This window comes from Oncorhynchus mykiss, chromosome 27 (assembly GCF_057628025.1).
Source record: "Oncorhynchus mykiss isolate SJ-2025 chromosome 27, ASM5762802v1, whole genome shotgun sequence".
NCBI classification, from domain to species: domain Eukaryota; kingdom Metazoa; phylum Chordata; class Actinopteri; order Salmoniformes; family Salmonidae; genus Oncorhynchus; species Oncorhynchus mykiss.
This window is the reverse complement of record NC_143048.1, coordinates 26,815,494-26,839,414: the sequence shown is the minus strand read 5'-3', so window position 1 is coordinate 26,839,414 and position 23,921 is coordinate 26,815,494. Positions and strand designations below refer to the sequence as shown.

At 42.4% G+C, this 23,921-nt stretch overlaps 1 protein-coding gene across 8 annotated transcripts in view; it reads right to left on the bottom strand.

Moving 5' to 3' along the window:
• The window catches only part of LOC110507857 (Friend leukemia integration 1 transcription factor), a 37,926-nt gene extending 20,725 nt beyond the window's left edge, over positions 1-17,201 (bottom strand). The window contains exons 1-5 of one of the 8 annotated variants that reach the window (XM_021588228.3): positions 16,891-17,201; positions 14,258-14,346; positions 5,969-6,180; positions 5,498-5,655; positions 4,544-4,747 (exon numbers count right to left, since the gene is read on the bottom strand). In XM_021588228.3, the coding sequence (XP_021443903.2) occupies positions 4,544-4,747; positions 5,498-5,655; positions 5,969-6,180; positions 14,258-14,302 (619 nt within the window). In that variant the 5' untranslated portion in view covers positions 14,303-14,346; positions 16,891-17,201. Of the gene's footprint in view, positions 1-4,543; positions 4,748-5,497; positions 5,656-5,968; positions 6,181-9,686; positions 10,192-14,257; positions 14,347-16,890 lie in introns of those variants that run through there. The other 7 variants (XM_021588229.3, XM_021588230.3, XM_021588231.2 and 4 more) reach the window with 7 other exon arrangements.
• Positions 17,202-23,921: the final 6,720 nt, after the last annotated feature.

Genomic DNA, 23,921 nt, shown 5'->3' with positions numbered 1-23,921 from the left:
TTATGGTCTGCATAAACTATTGAGGGCTTGAGAATTTCCCCACTCTGCACCAGCAGCAGCAGTAGGATCAGGAGCAGAGGCAGCCCGGGAGGCTGGAGGCTGGATCAGGAGCAGAGGCAACCCGGGAGGCTGGAGGCTGGATCAGGAGCAGAGGCAGCCTGGGAGGCTGGATCAGGAGCAGAGGCAGCCCGGGAGGCTGGAGGCTGGATCAGGAGCAGATGCAGCCCGGGAGGCTGGAGGCTGGATCAGGAGCAGAGGCAGCCTGGGAGGCTGGAGGCTGTATCAGGAGCAGAGGCAGCCTGGGAGGCTGGAGGCTGGATCAGGAGCAGAGGCAGCCCGGGAGGCTGGAGGCTGGATCAGGAGCAGAGGCAGCCCGGGATTGCTGGAGGCTGGATCAGGAGCAGAGGCAGCCTGGGAGGCTGGAGGCTGTATCATGAGCAGATGCAGCCTGGGAGGCTGGAGGCTGTATCATGAGCAGAGGCAGCCTGGGAGGCTGGAGGCTGGATCAGGAGCAGAGGCAGCCTGGGAGGCTGGATCAGGAGCAGAGGCAGCCGGGGAGGCTGTATCATGAGCAGATGCAGCCCGGGAGGCTGGAGGCTGGATCAGGAGCAGAGACAGCCTGGGAGGCTGGGAGCCCAGACGTATCACTTTCTCCACTCCCTCCTGTAAATCCATCCAGCCACACAGAGCAGACCAGACCAGAGCAGGGACAGCTGGGAAAGAAAGCAATGCAGCTATTCTCCTATGGCACTCAATCAAAGCCACTTCAGGCCATTTCCACGCACTTCAATAAAAACTCCCACTCTTTCGTTCTCTCTTTTTCTCTCTCTCCCCCTTTCTCCTGTCTCTGTGGCTGAGGATACAGTCTCTCCTTGATGGAGGTTTCACTGTTCTGTGCTTGGTTTGTTCCAGCACACGTGGTATCAAACCGACCTACATGGGTGCAATAAAGCAAACAGTCCTCAGTCCCTCCCTGACAGACTAATTTGAACAAATTCTCAAATTGCGCCCCAAATTGAAAGCACATTGCAGAAAAGGCGGCCATCGCGTATAAAAATCTGGATAAGTGACCAACTATGGGGCCAAAATAATGCACAGGCAACCACCCTTATTACTGTTCACAGCTGGAGACAGAGATTCAGATATGTGCAGAATGTCTTGCTGGCATGTGCATTTATTATATTACTCCCTGTGTATGACTAAGAGTAATCAGACAGGTGTGTGATGTTACTGTTAGCTTATAGCCGCAGGGAGGGGAAATGTCCATGCCCTTCTCTGGCCTACAGTGAACAAGCTTAATGACACTGAAGAATGTTAATCAGAGTTTCAATAAACCGACCCCAAAGTAACACACATGGTGTACACAGATGTGTAAGAAATGATTCCAGCTCGTCGAGGACGGACCGTCGTCGGGTTGGGAAGAGAGTGGAGGGGGGAGGATGGGAGAGGGTGAGGCATCAGACTGCCTGTAATCACTAAAAACTTCCAGGGCCTGCCTCTCCCTCTCCTTTTCCCTCTCCTTCTATATGTGTGTCTGAGTCTGAACCGAGAGCTCGGCTCTGCTCCAGCTCTCCTCGTGAGTGAAGCCAGTGGTCTGCATTCTGGATGGGCTAGCTCCTTGTCTGTGATTGTGTTTGTTTGTGCTGCGGGGGGGGGGGGGGGGGGGGGGGGGGGAAGAGATCGGCTTCAGTTTCCAGGATAAACCCTGGAAGCTCTCTACCCTCATCTGACATCATGCCTTTACTAACACAGTTCCTCCCACCTCAACACGAGCCCCCCTCCCAATATATGTCCTATTGGTGCTCATTTCTCAAGGCCTGCCACTGGTCAGCCAGGCACGGGACGAGGAGAGAGCATTTGTCTCATGGCTTGGGAAGGGGTCCAAAGCAATTTCAATGGCCGAGCGGAGGATTCCGAAACATCTCTTCTGTTTCCAAAACACACAACAACTAAATCAAAAGAATTGTGGTGGGGGGAGAAGACGCAGTGCAGCACGCCTAAGCCAGGCTAAGTCCCGCAGCAACCGTTCCTAATGAAAACTGCTCTGCGGAGAGGGCCCGGTGGTGGTCAGTCAGACACACAGAGCCTCCAATCCATGCTGCATTGTAACACAATGGGGCTGTTATACTCACGGCAGTCATCCCCATTCCCTGGACCCAGACGCCACACACAGCATAGATAAAACTGTTGACACCCACCGAATAAAGTTCCCATTACATCACAGCAAGACCCATCACAATTTTTAAGAGAAATGTTAAACCATTAGTTAACCATTTGGGTCTCCACCCAAATGGTGGAGTTTTGCAGCTGCAGCTGCTATTCTTGCAGTACAGTGCAAACAGCAGAGGATAACCGTCATACATACAGTAGAGGGTGAGATATATTTACTGGTTTACTGAAATAACTGATTTTATGGATGGCATCCAATATTATGGCTTAGTCTGTTTTTTGATGGCCATCCACCAACTCCATACAACGCAGTGGATGTCTATAAAACCTGAACTATACAGCACAGCACAGAATGGTACACAGTCCCGATGCTCTGTACACTATTCCAGATGCTGCCTGTCCTCCTGATATCTTGCGTATAGATGGCATTTGCATTATGGTGCAGAGAAACCTTGTTTCTTTACAGCCGTGTCTCGCTGCCAAAACATGCAAGGCTGTAATGTACAAAAGGCCTTCCAATTAATCAGTAAAGCTGCCTCCATTGTATATTACAGAGACACTTCCTGTGCTCTGCTGAACACAGACCTCACTCGCTCACGTGATTCCTGAGGCAATGCACATGGGCTTCATCTTACTGTGGCATTTGTGGAATAAGGCACTCCTAAATGGAGGGAGTACGGGTTACAGTCCAGAGATGATGGTTATCTACAGGGAAAAAACTCTTAAGTCCTCATGGCTGCAATGGCTATATGTGCCAAGGCCTGCAGGGCGACCATTTTGAAGAAATGGGGTCCAGGTTTCCAGTAAGGCTGTATCATTGTCTGGCGAATGTAAAACGATGACTATGATGACAAAACACAGTGAGTCATGTTATTCCCCTTGGTTTGGCATTCTTACCCTCAGTTGACATCCAAAAACAGGGGCAATGGGCTGAGAAACAGACTGAAATGTCTGTGCTATTTATTAAGCCTCCTCTACTCTTTATGAAAAACCAATCCAGGCAAAATAACAATGTAAAACATTACAAACGGGTAAACCGCGTTTTCTGGCATTCTCACATACCCGGGTGAACGAGACTTGATGTACAGTATGTCAATGTGAGACTGCAGTACAAACTGTCTAATGGAAGAGACAGAGAACTTCTGTTTTGGTCAATTTATCACTGTTTGTTACGACATTGAGAACAAAGATCACTATGAAACTACAGTTCTACACCTCTATGATCCATCAGACATATACTGAACAAAATTATAAACACAACATGCAACAATTATATGAACTGAGTTACAGTTCATATAAGAAAATCAGTTAATTTAATCTATGGATTTCATATGACTGGGAATGCAGGTATGCATCTGTTGGTCAAAGGTAGGGGGTGTGGATCAGAAAACCAGTCAGTATCTGGTGTGACCAACATCATCTGCCTTATGCAGAACGACATGTCTCCTTCGCATAGAGTTGATCAGGCTTTTGATTGTGGCCTGTGGAATGTTGTCCAACTCCTAATCAATGGCTGTATGAAGTTGCGGGATATTGGCGGGAACTGGAACACGCTGTTGTGCATGTCAATCCAGAGCATCCCAAATATGTTCAATGGGTGACATATCTGGTGAGTATGCAGGCCATGGAATAACTGGGACATTTCCAGCTTTCAGAAATTGTATACAGATTCTTGCGACATGGGGCCATCCATTATCATGGTGAAACATGAGTTGATGGCAGAGGATGAATGGCACAACAATGGTCCTCAAGATCTCATCACAGTATCTCTGTGCAGTCAAATTGCTATTGATAAAATGTATTGTCCATAGCTTATGCCTGCCCATAACATAATCCCACCGCCATCATCAGGCACTCTGTTCACAAAGTTGACATCAGCAAACTGCTCGCGCACACAACGCCATAGGCTGGTTGAACGTCCTGCCAAATTCTCTAAAACGACATTGGAGGCAGCTTATGGTAGAGAAATTAAAATTAAATTCTCTGGCATCAGATCTGGTGGACATTCCTGCAGTCAGCACGCCAATTGCACGCTCCCTCAAAATTTAAGACATTTATGGCATTGTGTTGTGTGACAAAACTGCACATTTTAGAGTGGCCTTTTATTGTCCCCAGCACAAGGTGCACCTGTGTAATGATCATGCTGTTTAATCATCTTCTTGATATGCCACACCTGTCAGGTGGATGGATTATCTTGGCAAAGAAGAAGTGCTCACTAACAGGGATGTAAACAAATTTGAGCACAACATTTTGGCGAAATAAGGTTTTTGTGCATATGGAACATTTCTGTGATCTTTTATTTTAGCTGGGACAAACACTTTACATTTATATTTTTGTTCAGAATAGGTCAATTAAAATGGCTGCCAGAACTTACTTTCCCTGAGATAATTGAGATGAGAGAGCAGGACTTCAGCGTTGTACATGGTAGTGAGTCGGAGGAAGTCGTCCTTGCTCATCTTACACAGTTCCTTGCCGTCTGTGTTTTGGAGCATGGCCGTGTCCATCTCCAGCAGGCCGTACTCCTTGATGGCCCACTCCAGCCACTGGCGGACATGATCCTGAGACCACAACAATGGATCTGGAGGAAGACAAGGGGACAGAGGTAATGTACTGTAAACATCACTGGACAATCTACCATTTTCACAGTGATTGAGAATGCAATTCAAGTTTTAGTGTCATAATTATTTCCAAATTATGGCTAATGTATTCATCCGTTATTGTCACTTGTTTATTCATCTAGTTATTCATTCATCTATCTTTCAATTAATTTATGTGACCCATCCTTTCCCAGATTGTGTAGCCTATGTAATCATGCACCTGCATATATTCTACAGTATATCTGATGCACAATAAGTCTCTTCCAAGACTGACAGAGAGAGAATGTTTCCCAAAGCATTTATCCCTCATAAATAACACTCTGTAATATGTGAATCAATTAGCTAATGTAAAGAGCTCTTTGACTGGACAGACCTCGGTTGCCTCTATGTGTTGAGTCATGCTCCCATGAGTAAGCTAAAACATGACTAACAAAAGCATCAAAGATCCTTCCCCTGTGGCCCAGCTAAATAGATCTGAGGCTAATAAAAACATTTCTATGACATCAGAAAATGAATGCCAATTGAGAGCCTGTTTATACGCCCTCCATCTGACTATGAAGAAAAACTACTGAGAAATAAACATTTCTCACAGCCCGGAATGGAGAGTCATACAACTTGTAGGTCTAGTTTATGAACAATTAATAACATGAGAAATAAAATAAAAACAATTTGAAATGTTTGTTAATTATAAAGAAATACCATGTGGTTTGTATCATAGAAGTCACTGTTACCTGCGGGGACGATCACTCTCCTCTCATTGGTAGTCATGTTGGGGGGCGGAGCATTCTTCTCGTCCATGTAGCTTCCGTAACTCATCTGAGATGTGTCGTTGCCCCCCACCAGCTTATTGCATTTACCCCCCACACTGCAGTCCACTGGGGACTCCCTGCTGCACAGACACACAGTGTCAATGTCAGGGAGAGACATCTTTATATGGTCTCAAAGTGTGTATTAAAGGGAGATGAAAATGTTTTGAAATATAGACAACCACAGGGCCAATGGAGTGGAGCTAGAGAGCCCAATGGAATGTAGTAAGTGTCAATTTCTGCAAGTGGCCAAAAATGGTATCTAACTGTGCACAAGCAATTGTTATGATCAACTGTCCTTTTCAATCTAGACTAATCTAGGGAACATCAACTCTACTCAGCAGAGATTAAGACATGGAGTCTAGTGAGATGGACTTTGCATACTGCTGAACATACCTGGATCCATTGATGTGGTCATACTCTCTCTTGACATTGACTCGGACTGGCTGGTTAATCCACTCTTGCTGAGGGGGTAATGGGTGGATTTTGTGGGGCTGGACGTAGTCCTGTGTGCCAGATGCAGTCATGTCTGTCTTGGGTAGAGGGGCAGCAGCAGCGTAAGGAGGCTCGAACAGGGACTGGTCTTCACTCACCACTGACAGTGCCTCCTGCAGGCCAGAGGAGGAACAGGTTATAGCGGGGCTCCTCTAGAACAACAGAGAGAACCTGTGATCTCACAACTTCAATCTCTCATTTGTTGTAGACACATTTTGTTTAGAGTAATTATGTGCAGTTATGTCTCATATCACAATCTGGCATCCTAAGTGCTTTGTGTATAGAGCAATTGGGCCTATTTAGCAACTACAGCTTCCTGTTGATGTTACCATGACTTCAATTCGGATGACTACTACACACAACAAGATCTAGTCTGAGTTTTCCTTCCAAAGAGAAGGAATGGCAGCTGAAGACTCAACTTTTTTATTTTTGTAATTTTTTTATTTTACCTTTCTTTATTTTACTAGGCAAGTCAGTTAGTTAAGAACAAATTATTATATTCAATGATGGCCTAGGAACAGAACTGCCTGTTCAGGGGCAGAACGACAACCTTCCGGTTGCAACCTTCCGGTTACTAGTCCAACGCTCTAACCACTAGGCTACCCTGCCGCCCCAACCGCCCCAACTGGATCAGTTCTACATTGACAGCTCTGCTGGAGCAATGTACGTTTATTAAATAAAACAAACGTCTCCACTGAACACTCCTCTGTCTTTGTCCACGTGTTCCGTCTCATGCCTGGTAACTGATGCATGGAATACATATCAGATCTATCATTGTCAGAGATGTATAAGGGCTAATGGGAATACAATACTTGCTATTCACAATGATGTGACATACAATAACCCATACACAGAGCCAAAGAGATGTAGAGTATGTATGAGATATACAGGTAAATGGCTGCCTGTATAGACTGGGGCAGCCTCTTAGCTAAATCAGTTTTAAACCCTCTGTTTACTATGAATAAGGAGCTGGTGAGGCCTGCCTTGCCTCAGCTCTGTCAATTAATCATTTTAATGAAACAAAGCAGTAGCAATAGAGACAAACTGATCTAGTGTCATTAAAGTTAAGCCATTTCAAGGATTATGCTCACGTCTGACACACATCTGATCTGATAGCAAGATAACATACTCGATCAAGACAATGATGTGCCATTAGCACACAGTTCTTCCCCTGTCGAACAACAAAGTATGTACGCATCAAAACACGCCTGACTTTGTTCATGAAATAGCAAACATGGATAAAAAAAGGCTAGTCGTGCTACATTTCAATGAGTCCTAACAAGTGAAAAAGTGAAGCAGAGTTAGCCTGAAGTTCCAGTGATACATACAGTGGCCAGTCTGCTGTTTACAGCCTTTCCTGAGATGTCTATCTTGGGACGGGGATTTCTATCTTCACCGCTAATCAGAAGAATACACATATTATATTCACGTACAGTACGTTTCAGCAAACTAATGCTACAAAGTACATTCACTAACACTGACTGTATGTGTCTGTGATGTGCCAGAGGTTCCAAACTGACCAAGGTGACAGCTTTTGAGGCCATTCATTGGGAGGGCTGGAGGGATGATACTGTGAGACAGCATCAGATAACGCAGTCAGAGTTGGACAGACATGTCTGTGATTTCATCAGTCAAACCATCATACTGTAGCTGGACACTGGCAGTCTGGCAGCCATATACCCTATCAGAGTGGTTTATTCAGCAGCTGGCCAGGGCTGTGGATTATATGTTGAGAGCAGTGAGGGAATGTGCATCTCTGCTATTATGGCTGTTGCACATTACATTTACACTGACATATCAGCGCCTGCCATGTAATCCATGATTGGCAAGTGGCATGTGCCGATCAAGATTACAGGTTTTAAAAATAGTGTGAATGTATGCACTTCCAAACAGTCTAACACACCACTCTGAGTCTATTTGGTATGTGTGTTCTGTATCAGTGTGGAACACACACCGTCTATGGTACGGGTGGGACAGAGATACAGTTAATTGATCTACATTTGTCTCTTCTGAACATCTTGTGCCAACAACCCTTCCCATCTAGGCTGTTCAAGTAGCCTACCATTTTTTTTCTCAGGGAACAATAATAACTGCACTCCAAGTCTTGCTTTCTCTAAATTATTTACTGTACATATCAATCATTAAATGGTACATGGGGTGCCATTATCATCTCAAAATAGTGTAATGTTGTTCACCACCCTCATTCATAAACTAACAGATCTTTCTAAACTATTCTTGGGAAACTGACAGTGGAAGCTGCCACGTGCCTAGGCCACCACAGATGCTTTACAGCCAAACAGCCTGCCTGCATCATGTCGCGTTTTGTTAAAGGGTTTGTGCGCCAGTGCCTAGTGCGCTACTTCCAGACTGCACAGGTCTATTTTGTTGTCCACAAACACTCATCAGCATCGTTGCGATTCAGGGGGCATTCCTGTCCTTTGTTTGAGGAGGAAAGGGAAACCTGTCAGGAAACCAGATTGTGTAGAGCAGGAAGCTCTCATGGCTCGATAACACCCCCCCCCCCCCCCCCTTTTTTTTATGACTAAAGTCGGAATACAGTTAGTAGTCAATCAAATATACACAGAGACATACATAGTCCTGATACATGTATAATAATGAGTCATTATTGTTGTTATAGTATTGTCATCAATAAATGATGGGATAATATAATTAAACAATGATTTCACAAGGCCTACATTTTTCTATTTTGCATGTTTGAGTGTTAAACAATCACAAACCAGTCGGGTGAGAATTATTTAATATAAATTAAACATTTCTGTGCAGTCAACGCTTATACTGTTCAAAAACTTACACCTCACCCAGCCGCCACTTCAACCACACAAACCAGCTTCTTTCAACCAGCAAAGAAAACACACTGACAGACAATACGTTTACATGGCTATTATAATAGTCCAGTTCGTTGGATATCGGAGCAAAATAACTCGGCCATGTCTACAGGACAATAGGCCATGTCTACTCAAACTCAAGACACAATACCGTGGTGTGAAATGCAGGGACCTAACCATCAAACATCTGCATAGCAATGCATCTGGAATTTCAATACCGGAGGCTGCATGGCTAACCGAAAACCGCGCTTGAATACCCGTCCCTTTATAATGAATTACTTTTTTGTGTTCAATATAAGCATACATACCCAGGTGAGCATGTGAGCCTTTTGTTAATAGTGAATTACAAGGAGATGCGCAGTTTTCGCTTCTCAATTAACCCGTGATATTTCCAAATTACATTTTGGCCATTGATAAGGCTACTAAAAATGGCAACTGTTCTAACACTCTTTTTACAACCGAAAATATGCGTATAAAATCTATGGTTTTACGCAGGGATTGTACTTCCTTGTATATCCAGCATAATAAACGACATGAACCACCAAAACACCATCATTAACGTTTTGAACCATGAACTGCGAGAGGATCCCCGGTCACCGTGCCACCACTATTGCGCAGCCCCTTCTTTGACACATCATACATTACTTGACAAAGAAACGCAAGTTCATCTAACAGTACAGCCATATATCGCCTACATATTGCTTAATCCCTCCTCATCACTATATCAACTGGAGAAATATAATTGCCCTACATTTTGTTATATAAATACATACTTTTCACTGAATAAAATAAGCACTTTGTTTAATTCCAGACGTGAGTCTACGCGCTCGCATCCAACCAAATCTTATTTTCACTTTCAGAGTTTCCTAAAGGAAAAGGAAACTTCGAGATAAAGAGGAAAATAGAATGACATCTGGTTACCGATTTCGGAGCAAAATAAAAAGCCGTTCATTGCCCAACATTGTAGGCTACTTACTACTCACAGACATAGCAACTCATGCTAAAAGGAGGCGCAACTCCGAAAAGCAAAGCTTTCACAAACTCGTACACCCCGTCCTCCACCCTTACCTTAATAGTTCCGTCCATTTTGCGCAATTTTCAGCGGACCCCAACAATATTCCAAACATGACACGCTCCTGAATTAATTCCAGCCCCCGATATATCTCAGAGAGAAAGAGACAGTTAACCGGATGTTTTTTTTTCTCTACATTTGGGAAGGGAAGTCACCGCTTTTGAGAAGGAAGCTATGTGTGTCACTTCAAGCCCTGCCTTCATTTTAGTTCCAAAAAGCAGGATACTTGTCACAAAGAGATAAGCAGGGAAAACAATTGCGTGTTCCCCCCTGTTAATGTTTTTACTCGGAAACTTTTATAGAATGGTTGCCAGCGTTATGCATATGTTGCTGTAGGCTACATTTGAGTATTTTTGTTAACAGACACTAACACTGGCAAATGACTTTGTTTCAGCAATTCCATCAATTTACATGTATTATGTTACATTTACTTTCCAATTAAAAAGTTATACTTTTAACCGCTATAGGCTGTTATGGGATTCCATTATGTTTTATAATATCCGTATGTATTGCTTTAAAGCAATGCGTGAAACATTTTTCCACAATTATGATTTTACTGTAGCCCAAATCATTCCCAACTCAATGAACTTTTTATATTCACGTTTCCACTGCGAGATAGATATATAAAATAGAGTTTCACTTTCAAAGCAGACAGATGTTTTCCTCGAGAGTGCTGATGAAATGAACTGTAAATCAAACCAATAGGAATACGAACTTGAACTACCTGTGGCGAGGGTTGTTGCGATCTAGGCTACTCTTTGTTATAGCCTTCCAAGCCTCTGTGAAGTTTTCCTAATAAAACCCAAGCACGCAGCGCCCCAGAGGCATAATATCAAGGTCTGCTCTACACGTGTGTCTGCATCAAACACAGGAGGGAATGATAATGGACTGTATATTTCCAAATATTGCTAAGGGGAACCCCGTCTCTTAATATGTTTGGAGATTAGTTAATGAGTAAATGTGTATGGTTTTCGTTAAAGTAATGATGAAGTGTACTTACTCCCATGTTATGTTATTACATATGATTTTGATTGTTGTTGTTGTTATTATTATTATTAGACCTAGGCTATAGTTTAACTACTTTTTTAGGCTACTGGACCCATGGACAAAAATCTCCAGTCCCCATCCCCAACTATTTTCCCTCTACATTTGTCATTTCAGACACAATTTCAGCGCAGATGCTAGACATGGAGCCAGCCCTGAACGTGACCAGACCAATGGGCTCTGCCTGGGGGAGCGGCCAGGCCACAGAGCCGCCAAACGGAGCATGCGACGCTGCCACTGACAGACTGGCCGACCTGTCTGCTCTCGACTTGGGGGTCTGTTGGGGGAAAGGTCCCGTATATACCACCACATCTGGATCCTGCTTGGGGTCAAGGCTTCTCCTGCCTGAGGCCAATTCAGCCTCGTGTAAATTAAGGGAGACACCTTTTTTTTTTAACTATTTAGTGGCCGTTACATTTTCTTATTCAAGATTCCTGTTTTGGTTTTGTATTGGAGTTCGGCCGAAAGAAAGTAGGCCGAATGAATGTCATGGTATACTATTCATTATAAACTGGGTGGCTCAAGGACTGAATGCTGATTGGCTGACAGCCGTGGTATATAAGACCGTATATCACGGGTATGACAACACATTTACTTGTACTGCTCTAATTACGTTGGTAACCAGTTTATAACAGCAATAATGCACCTCGGAGGTTTGTGGTATATGGCCAATATACCACGGCTAAAAAGGGCTGTATCCAGGCACTCCGCAATACCACACCTCCTCGTACGTTATTGCGTAATTATAGATTCCATTCATTTTAGACCCGTTTGCAATAGCAGAGGGTATGGCTTAGCGTTTTGAAAATAATAAATGTTTATTATTTTTAATAGCCTGTTGGCTAGTAGGCCTAATAGTGAATGACTGTCATTGTATGGGCCATATAAGTAGGCCTATTTCAAATATGCCTAATACCCCGTAAAACGCAAACAAAATCTTCTGTGATTCGTTGACACCTGAGGTTACTTCAGGTATAACGTGACCAAATTCTGAAATCACTTAGCACTATTGATTGAGTTGGTCACAGAGCCATAGTAACCGAGGCAAATCGCTAACAAACTAAATACTAAGTAAGAGCAGGCTATAGCTAATCAAATTATTCACTCCATTACGCACGGAACATGCATGCTTATGCAAAGAGAGTGGTAACAAATATTTTCGGAGGCCAATAAACAGATGCAAGTTGGTTTATACAGCGAACCACAGAACATCTGACTTGACGCTGAAATCTGACAGCCAGACATTTCGTACCACGAGCCTTGGGAAGCCCTAGCACCTCCATTGGACAATACACGTGGGTTAGTTTCAGTTTATGCTCATCGTGAATTTATAGCACTTCACAACTTCACATGCTTACAAATGTTCATAATAGCCGATTAAGACCTAAAACGTCTCCATTAAGTTACCAAATGATCCAAGGATAAATTATGACGGTGATCATTATGACGGTATTATTATAGGTTTTCATTTGAATTATTAGGCAAGATTATTAGCCTGCTGAAATAGGCCTATGTTTATATTATTCGTGAACAAATATTAATTCATAAAATACAAAATAAATTCCATTAGGCCTAGGCCTACAGGTTGTCTGTTGTGACTTCTATAAATTAATTTATGTGACAAACGTTTTAGGCCTATTATTCTAACCACTACATAGACATAGACATGGATCGGCCATTTAAGATTGTTCATTAGACTTGAGAGTTCAGGTAAGTCCCTTCTCTTTCTCCGGCAAAAATAAAGCCCAGGTTAAAATAGTAAAAAAAGCAGAGACCGAACCGTTTGGTCCCTTGCTCCTGGCCATAATTAATTTGAGATGTACTTTTATTGGAGAGCTTGAGTCTCGCCTGGCCTTAATCAATCAAAACCAATGCTAGACCATGAAATATAATATTTCTTACACATGTGTCTTGAGAAGTGCCTGGTTCACATTCTGAACAATTCATATCTTCCCCCAAATGCAAAATAATTCAGTGAAGGTTTAGATTAAAACGAGGGCAATGTGATATTAATTGAACTGACGAACTTGGTGTTCAATATTGGTTGTTTAAGCAATCGTAAGCATTCAATGGTTCACTTAAGAAAACTTTACATAGGTTCCTGGATTTGTTTCCCTGTCATTGACTTGTTGTCTTATTTAGGGAGCAGAAAGGCTCATTTCAAAGCATATTTTCTCCTCAAACATTCCTTGCTGTTCAAATGTCCCAAAACAAATCGGTAATTGTTCAGAGAACTCAAGCAATGTGGCCAGTGACATTTTCTGCAGAGCGCTACAAACGGTATGGATGTATGAAAATAGCCCTTATATGCAAAGGGAAATAAGTCGACAAAGTACAACAAGTCACTCTTGGAGTATTTTGAGTATAAAGATATTATTACTTGACTAAGCACAAATGCTTGACTAAGCACAAATGTTAATTTTCATAAGCATACAGGCTCCGCCTATATGCAATTGGTCTTCGACCAATGATCTATGACAGAAAGACATGGCATCACATTTCCTATACAATTTTAAAACAGCCAGATTCCCATAATAGCCTACGGCAATGTTGATGTGTTATGGTGAGCACTCAATGACAGATAGGCATACATTCCCATAATACATGGCGACTGCACTTACACTGATAGTTTCTTAAACGTAGGTTATGGCATGCCGTGGATTGTGCACTTTAATATAGGCTATAAGATGAACAATGGGAGTGCATATTTCGTTTCCAACAAATCGTCCCAAGGCCTATACATTGTCAGGTTGCAGGAATTCCACGTTGTACCACGTGATTCAATGCACAGAGTTTTAAACGTGAAAACCAGATGTCCACTATTTGCTTTGTTTACATTCTTTGAGACTGTGGCGGAGAGAGAAAAAAAACTGCATGATGTCAAATATAACAATGTGCTATAACGGTCCCGCACTGGAGGCAAAGACATTCAATTAATCGTGATGTCCAGACAAACATTATACAGTAGGCTAGCATAACATGTTTGAATGCAGGCCTATTCTTGCATAACGGTTATAACATGGTAACAACAACCGAATAGAGAGAGACAATTGTGACAATATTTAATTGATACCTATCATATTAGGCCTAGTGTATGCTTACCGATAGCTATTTAAAGAATGACAAGAAGATGCTAATTATTCACAAAGGATCCTCATGAATAGAAAATTAGGGAGGACCCAGACCGTCCAGCAAAATTACCTGCTCGAAGAGAAGATATTGTCTTACCTTGACGTAAGACGAAGTGTCAGGCACGGTCTGAAACATGTTCATAGAACCGAGAGGGTCGAGAGTTCTTCAACACTGTTCAACGGGCCCTGGGGAGAGGAATATTAGCACAAAAAAGGGGAAAAAGTGAAAAAGAGCAATATATTCTAAAATAATAAGGCAATAAAATAATTATAAACACACAAATAAATATAATTGTAAAACATAGTAATAATATGCTAATAATGTGCACAATAATTATACTAGTTGGCTAATGTGAACAATAAAACTATTTCTAATAATTATGGGCATATTGATCATCAATTGTGGTTCAATGCAGACGAAAATAATCAATAATGTAATAACAATGTAATGACAAATAAAACCCATAGTGTGGGGAATAATAAACATTATGTCATGGCAATATGTCATGTCTGATTGGTGGAAGAATGACTCAGCTTCCTATTGGTAAAGAACTATAGTATAGGCTAGACGTAACACTGGAATCACAAATTCTCCCGCTAGACGTAACACTGGAATCACAAACTCTCCCGCCCACTCCTTCAGTAATGCATTAGACCATCAACAACTTTTCTTCATAATGCACTAATATCCACACATCCAGTATTCAAGCTTCATTCATCCATTAACTCATACTTCATTGACTCTTTTGCTAGCTAATTTTTTAATGTTAAATTAAATAACTTGTATTTTCAGGGCCCCATGCAAACTTTTGTGAATGTTCAATGGCAGTGATACCTCCTGAAAATCTTCCCCTCAGGCTGATAGTTCCGTTTTCTGCACTCTGGTTGTTATCACGTTAGCTTTGTTTTGATCTTTTTTCTAATCGCCCTCAAGTTACATTTTTTTTTTTTTTAATGTATAGGCCTAGCCTCAGGCCACACATTAAATTAAATAAACAATTTGAAAACCTTTTGCTATTGTTCATGTTGTTGTGATATCAGGGTAAGTTATTGACAAAGTTATCAATAACCAACACAGCTAGAGATCTCTGGAGCGCGCCAGGAGCGCCTTGCGGTTTTGTGATTTGCGTTCCATTCTGTGAAAGCACTTCCACCAAAATATATAATATGTTCAGATTTGGTTCATAGGTCCACTGTAAATTATTGGACTCAGACTTGATTCATTCAGCCGTATGACCGTCCGTGCACGGTTGTTTCCTTCACCACATATTTAGTGGCACAATGATAATCTAATAACCAGTCACATATTCGCATCCATAATACCACTGTTCATGATGATCGGAATCACTACCATGGTTGAATGACTTTAACTTGCTCGATAGACAACTCAGGTGGAGATCCCAAACCCCAACCTTCCCTACGTTTCTCCCTAAAGCTTACCACATATTGAAACACTTTTCTCTTTAATAAGTGCAGCTTACAAAGTCTAGGGTGAAAGGGCAGCTCGAGGACGAAGTCTTTGGCCGTTCCCTCAGTGTGGAATGATTAAGAAGATTGGCACGTGCAACATTTAACATTCCTAACATCAAGCAAATTACACTGAGACAAACACTGGTCTCCAAAAACAGAACGAGTGAATAAGGAAAACTAACTTTTTATTGTCAATGCAGATTGCAGCCATAGCCTAATTAATTTCGACTCGTCCGTTGACAGGAGACACTCACTATCACTGTGAAAACTGTGAATAACGAAAGGTAAGGTAGCACTTGTCAATATAGGCCTACAATACATGGCGCAGGGACCCAAAAACAACAGCGGCATTATGTTAAAAACAACCACATAGCAAAAATACGACGAAAACAGATAGACCCCTACACATCCAGAATTCATGTTATAGCAATCTCTACATAAGTAAATATGAAACACACGAACTGACTAGTGTGTGATCAGATATTTTATAGGCCCACACTCACATATTTATGGAATACTTTCATGTTTGGCTGAAATGTTTTGGTTATTGAATTTCTGCAGCATCACCTCGGCTACTGGTATATTATCTAAGGGGCTTATGATCGTGGCACTATTGATAATTGTTGGTGACCACTATTTTTTATATATTTTCAGCTTCTGGAGGCAAACGTTAGGTTCGCCTCATAAAGTTTCCCAAATGCATCCAATTTCTAAACGGTAAAAGAGCATAGAATTCCGCATCTGTAGCCAATTAGGCGACTCGCGGCTCAGGAGGACTGTTGAATAACTGCAGTGGCTTTCCTCCGAGACAGCCCGTGGGCTGAAAGCCTCTAGTGTTACATTTTAAGCATCTTACCTTGCACAAGCGCGTGCTGTCATCCATCATAAATGAGAACGAACTGATTTTCCCTAATCTATGCACTTTTTCTAACCACAGTTCTCACTCATCTAGAAACCTTGAAAGCGAGTTATATTAGGGCAAACCAAAACACATTTCGAAAACAAACTTGTAAACGAAAAAATGTCATTTTTATCGGATGATAGCCTGAAAAGCATTTGTGTAAGCTAAATGAAACCAGATCAGAAGACTGGCATGGAATCTTGATAAATTAGATAGTTTTATGAAAAGGCATGAATCTAGAATTAGTAACAAAACAGTGGAATTGATTTATGGTCACCAAACACGCTGCATGCACAGGTTTGTGGATGGTTAGAAAAGACAACGAGTAGCATTCTTACAAATGGAATTTCCTCACCCACCTGTCGTTATGTTGTCATTCGTCTATTCTTTCAGTTGAATTATTTCCCAATTGAAATTATTTGTCCCGTCTATTCAAAGTCGGTACCATGGATGACAGTAAGGTATTTTTAGAAGGCGTACACAGGGTGTATGAATGAGAACCTTACTGTGATAAGAGAGCCGCCAGTCGGCAACCAATTGGAAGAGAGCGAAAAACTTCTCGTTGCGTTTAGTGTGAGAGGGAGCCGGAGTTGCAAATCAACTGAACATGAAATAGAATAAATCTAGAAGACATAGGAACAGCACCATAAAAAAGCAGGTCCTTTGAAATGTGAAAAAGACTACGGCTTAATGTCCTTCCGCCCTCCTTTCGTAAACTATTGACTAAATAAAATATAGGCATTTTTACACACCTGTCCATGCAAGCTATGTGTATGTTATGGATAGAACAGGACATCGAATGAACTTTGTACAAAAGTTAAATAAAATGCTTTATCAAAATAAATATCATGCCAACTTTGAAACCACAAATTATATTTTATTGATATCATCCCTATGAAACAGTTTATGTTGTTTTCATGTTATCTCACAAACAAACAGTGCTAACATCATGTCTGATGGAATTCGTTTTCCTCCCCTTTACGCATTTACAACAGCGAAGGCCCATTTAATTAAATGCCAATCCATTAGAAAAAAAAATCAGAATTTCTCAGATTTTACTTTGGAATGTATCTCCAGCAAAGCAGATGTTCTTTGGGGCATATATTTTTTCATGCTCCATCGCCCCCTCCTGTGATAGTTCCCGCCCCACAGGAATAACGGCAGCCATAGCAGGATCCGCGCTTCACGGCCTCGTGACAGAAACACGCGTCTCCAGTGAGAGTCTTTCCTGTTCAGTTGACCCCACTCAGTTCACCAACTTCCTTTCCTACACAGTGCCCTTATCCTCCACCCAAGAGTCCCTAAAAGGATGTTGGGCAATTCACCGTGAAAAAAAGTTGACCATGCATTGGATTTTACAGCCTTGTCAAGGTCGTCATTTCATGCAGGACTACCAAAGTTAAATTGAGAAGGTTTCAATTGTTATCTACAATAGCCTTAAAGGAAAATGTCAAAATTGTACAGCTCTCCAGCACCACCCCAACATTAACATATGTGAAAATGGCAGTTTCTATGTTTTTTTAGTAAAAAATAGTGAGGAAGATAAGTGTTTGCAATGACAACTCAGTATGTGATTTTAACCAATTATGAGTAGGCATTGCCTGTTAATAGCATACTAATCAGTTGATGATGTCACTGGAAACGCTAAACTTCCTTTATTCTTTTTTACTGCAAAATATAGAAACGTGCATTTTCACATACTGAGTATAAAAAACATTAAGAACACTTGCTCTTTCCATAACACAGACTGACCAACAATGCTCCCTCCAAACTGCATGGTTGGCAAACACTAGATTGAACTTCACTCAAGAGTTTTCCCCTTTAGTTAACACTATCAATGTTTTGCTCAACTGTGTGAATTGTGCTTGAATCAATGCAATATTAGCCACTTTCAATGTAACATACCGAAACAAAACAAACTACGCAAGACTTAGTATGTAAAACTAACTGTGGGAGAGCTACACTAGGCCTATATGCAAATAGCCATTGCCATAAATGGATCTGTGCAATTCACTTTGAATTGCTGTATTTATAGACCTTTATCCGTACACAACACACTGACGTATTGGCTGCAGTAAGAAAGCCATTGCCATCAGAAACCCATTCAACATAGCCTAGATTTACATTTTTATTACATAAAAAAAAACGTTTTGGGTTTTTTAATTTTAAAAAAAATTTTATTTCACCTTTATTTAACCAGGTAGGCTAGTTGAGAACAAGTTCTCATTTGCAACTGCAACCTGGCCAAGATAAAGCATAGCAGTATGAGCAGACAACACAGAGTTACACATGGAGTAAACAATTAACAAGTCAATAACACAGTAGAAAACAAAGGGGGAGTCTATATACAATGTGTGCAAAAGGCATGAGGTAGGCGAATAATTACAATTTTGCAGATTAACACTGGAGTGATAAATGATCAGATGGTCATGTACAGGTAGAGATATTGGTGTGCAAAAGAGCAGAAAAATAAATAAATAAAAACAGTCTGGGGATGAGGTAGGTGAAAATGGGTGGGCTATTTACCAATAGACTATGTACAGCTGCAGCGATCGGTTAGCTGCTCAGATAGCTGATGTTTGAAGTTGGTGAGGGAGATAAAAGTCTCCAACTTCAGCGATTTTTGCAATTCGTTCCAGTCACAGGCAGCAGAGTACTGGAACGAAAGGCGGCCAAATGAGGTGTTGGCTTTAGGAATGATCAGTGAGATACACCTGCTGGAGCGCGTGCTACGGATGGGTGTTGCCATCGTGACCAGTGAACTGAGATAAGGCGGAGCTTTACCTAGCATGGACTTGTCGATGACCTGGAGCCAGTGGGTCTGGCGACGAATATGTTGCGAGGGCCAGCCGACTAGCGCATACAAGTCGCAGTGGTGGGTGGTATAAGGTGCTTTAGTGACAAAACGGATGGCACTGTGATAGACTGCATCCAGTTTGCTGAGTAGAGTGTTGGAAGCCATTTTGTAGATGACATCGCCGAAGTCGAGGATCGGTAGGATAGTCAGTTTTACTAGGGTAAGCTTGGCGGCGTGAGTGAAGGAGGCTTTGTTGCGGAATAGAAAGCCGACTCTTGATTTGATTTTCGATTGGAGATGTTTGATATGAGTCTGGAAGGAGAGTTTGCAGTCTAGCCAGACACCTAGGTACTTATAGATGTCCACATATTCTAGGTCGGAACCATCCAGGGTGGTGATGCTAGGCGGGCATGCGGGTGCAGGCAGCGATCGGTTGAAAAGCATGCATTTGGTTTTACTAGCGTTTAAGAGGAAGTCGGAGGCCACGGAAGGAGTGTTGTATGGCATTGAAGCTTGTTTGGAGGTTAGATAGCACAGTGTCCAATGACGGGCCGAAAGTATATAGAATGGTGTCGTCTGCGTAGAGGTGGATCAGGGAATCGCCCGCAGCAAGAGCAACATCATTGATGTATACAGAGAAAAGAGTCGGCCCGAGAATTGAACCCTGTGGCACCCCCATAGAGACTGCCAGAGGACCGGACAGCATGCCCTCCGATTTGACACACTGAACTCTGTCTGCAAAGTAATTGGTGAACCAGGCAAGGCAGTCATCCGAAAAACCGAGGCTACTGAGTCTGCCGATAAGAATATGGTGATTGACAGAGTCGAAAGCCTTGGCAAGGTCGATGAAGACGGCTGCACAGTACTGTCTTTTATCGATGGCGGTTATGATATCGTTTAGTACCTTGAGTGTGGCTGAGGTGCACCCGTGACCGGCTCGGAAACCAGATTGCACAGCGGAGAAGGTGCAGTGGGATTCGAGATGGTCAGTGACCTGTTTGTTGACTTGGCTTTCGAAGACCTTAGATAGGCAGGGCAGGATGGATATAGGTCTGTAACAGTTTGGGTCCAGGGTGTCTCCCCCTTTGAAGAGGGGGATGACTGCAGCAGCTTTCCAATCCTTGGGGATCTCAGACGATATGAAAGAGAGGTTGAACAGGCTGGTAATAGGGGTTGCGACAATGGTGGCGGATAGTTTCAGAAATAGAGGGTCCAGATTGTCAAGCCCAGCTGATTTGTACGGGTCCAGGTTTTGCAGCTCTTTCAGAACATCTGCTATCTGGATTTGGGTAAAGGAGAACCTGGAGAGGCTTGGGCGAGGAGCAGCGGGGGGGGGCGGGGCTGTTGGCCGAGGTTGAAGTAGCCAGGTGGAAGGCATGGCCAGCCGTTGAGAAATGCTCATTGAAGTTTTCGATAATCATGGATTTATCGGTGGTGACCGTGTTACCTAGCCTCAGTGCAGTGGGCAGCTGGGAGGAGGTGCTCTTGTTCTCCATTGACTTCATAGTGTCCCAGAACTTTTTGGAGTTGGAGCTACAGGATGCAAACTTCTGCCTGAAGAAGCTGGCCTTAGCTTTCCTGACTGACTGCGTGTATTGGTTCCGGACTTCCCTGAACAGTTGCATATCACGGGGACTATTCGATGCTATTGCAGTCCGCCACAGGATGTTTTTGTGCGGGTTCTCATATGCTTACAATTATGTTTTGATTCTTGCTTGAACAGTCACTAAGACTATATTTGGTTGTGATCTTTGCAAAATAACTATTTTGGATGCAGCAGTTGTTAGCTAGAATGCTAACACGCTCATTGATATCGGCTGTAGCAAAAGACAGCCAAAGAGACATTTTACTGGTTGAAGTTGAAGTATTTTTTAAGTATAAGAACTATCCTTTGTTCTGCCACCAACTTGCACATTGCCCATCGCCCTTTGCAAAGACAGAAAGGGGTCTATATGATCAACAACAAAAAGTAACGATTGATGGCCAGACAACTGCTTGAGTGGGGCATTCGCGAGTAGATGCGCTTCTTTTGATATCAAAGCGAGAGCTGCATGTACACACCTGTGCACATTTGTTCATATTCTTTGCTAGTTAGTGAGTTATTAGCCCAGCCATAGCTAATTTCTAGGCAACAATGGGGGGAGTGGTTGCTTCCTATAAGAGCCCACATTTTGTAAAAATGTTTTTCCCTTTAATGTCTATTCTGGTCTGTAGCTGAATGAAAACACATTTAAGGTTTGGTTGTCTGGGTTGATTGCTGCCAAAATACTTGTTCAATGCTGGTTGCCACCACATGACCTTCATATAAGGATGGTTGGTATACTTTCAGGATGTGGTTATGTTGGAGTTATCCACTGCCCAGGTGAATAAAGCCAAACATACTACTCTGGAAATGTGGGAAGAAGCTGCTTCAGAAATCTCTCATTTGCTGTAGAAGGTGCTGGTTTGGGATAAAATGACTTTCTTGATGTTGCTATTTATACTGGTCATAAATCTAACTGTGTGTACTTTTTATTTCATTGTAGAGTTTTATTTATTTTTTAAATATATATATATTTTTATATATGTTATGCGTTGACCCAGGTTGGGGATGGGGTGGGGCTACCAGGGTATGTTTGGGATGGGAGGTAGGGTTATTATTGCCTTTGTGACACAATAAAAACACATTTTCACAAAAAAGAAAAACCATAGTAATGCTAATCTGATGCTAAATCAGAGAGATGCCATCCAATCTGCCTTCCAATCTAACTTCAGAAAGTTTCTAAGAAAAACAACCTCACAGTTACCATTGCTTAGATTTGTATTCAATTGTAAGCTAGTTGTGCACCTGAGGATGGTCATTGTGATGTTACAGTTACACAATCTGCATATTTTCAATTGTTACAGTAGCTAACCTTTAGCTTTCTCTTTGTATCTCTTGGCTCTAGCCATTCACTTTGTCTTGCTCTGTAAGAAACATGTCTTCAGTCAGGTCTGTGCCACATCTCCATTCCACTGGCAGGCCATGGCCCCCTGACTGGTGTTAACATCATGGGTTGTTCCAGAGTTCTACACCCTCTCCTGGGATTTCACCAAAACAGTTGTGTTTAGGACTTTGTGGCAGCAATGTCGTACAGACAGCTCTGATTACATCGACTGGAGTAAATGAAGCCCCTTACTGACTCTGAACTATAATTGGTTATTTATTTGGAGGAACTACCAGGAGAGATGATCTGGAGATGGAGATAGCTCCCACTGCAGCCCTGTTTTTAACTCCTCAGGGGCAGAGAAAATGGGAGTGTGGCACCAGGCAAGGCAAGGCAGGGCGGAATATGACATATTTTCACGGTAGCCCCCGTCAAGCCCAGATGCAGCGCAGTTAAACCCAAAGACCCGTGACTTCTGGGGAAGGGAGTTCTGGTCCTAGGAGAGGGGTAAAGGAGGGAGTGGGTGGGGTGGAGGGGGGCTTATGGACTATGAGTAGAGAAGACTATAAGACCTATATAAGTCTCATCATTTGTCTTTTCATGAAAGACTGTTACAGTTGAATATCTTGAAAAATAATCCTTCAGATTCATGGTATGTAGTATAAATTCAAAGACGAGAGGAAAATGCCCCCATCAATCCCACCCTGTGTAAACAGAGGCACGCTAACATGTGTCATATTAATTAGCAGGGGGAAGTATTAAATTAAAGCGCTGCAGTCATTTCATGAGGCAACCATTTATGAAGGTAACGGCATCCCTATAAATTAACGGGAGGCCGGCGAGCCACCTGATGTGTTGCCACTCATCACGCTCCTGAGAATATCAATAATACACCCTCTTTGACCTCATGGAGGCATAAGCAGTCCCTTATATGAAGGCCTCGCTGGCTTCGGCTCGAGGGTTATCTTTCAGACAGCACGTTGGGAGAGGACCTTTGATGCTTTAGATCAAAGTTTGGCGTGGAGACAAAATACATGCTCTCATTATACACAACATGTTCTGCTCTCCGTTTAATCAAAATCCCTGAAAGGATGGCTGTGTGTGGTAAATACATGCCTTACCATTGTTTCACCATACCTTCAACGTGTAGCCCCCTTGTAATCAAATAGTACTTATCCTGTGTGTTTATGTTTCTCTGTGTGAGTACAGAAGTGCAAAGAAGGCTGACATTTTTCCTTACTGCATATGGGAACCAAGGTGCTGTTTTACACACTTACTAAAAATATAAACACTCAAGGGGATTCATCCCTGTATAAACTACATGGGAATGAAATAAAGCCTTCAAAAAGGCATATACTGCATGAAAAAAAGAGGGAGCGACCAGTAGAGAGTACTGCCACTTATGAAGCCTAAATCATCCCTGGAATATAAATCTGCTGACCGCTCATCCTTTTACAGCATTTTAAAAAGAACTTAAAGAAAAACACACGCTGAAATGAATATGCTGTCACCTCTCATTTTGGTCTAACTGCTTTGCTCCTGAAGAAGGTGGCTGAAGGCGTTAGGGCTCTCAGGTTTACCGTGCCATGCATTCTCAGGGATTTACTTTGAGGCCCCTGTCCCCCCCAGACATGTCTGACAGCCTGAACTCTCTCAATGTGGGCTGTTTACCAGACTACAAAAATCA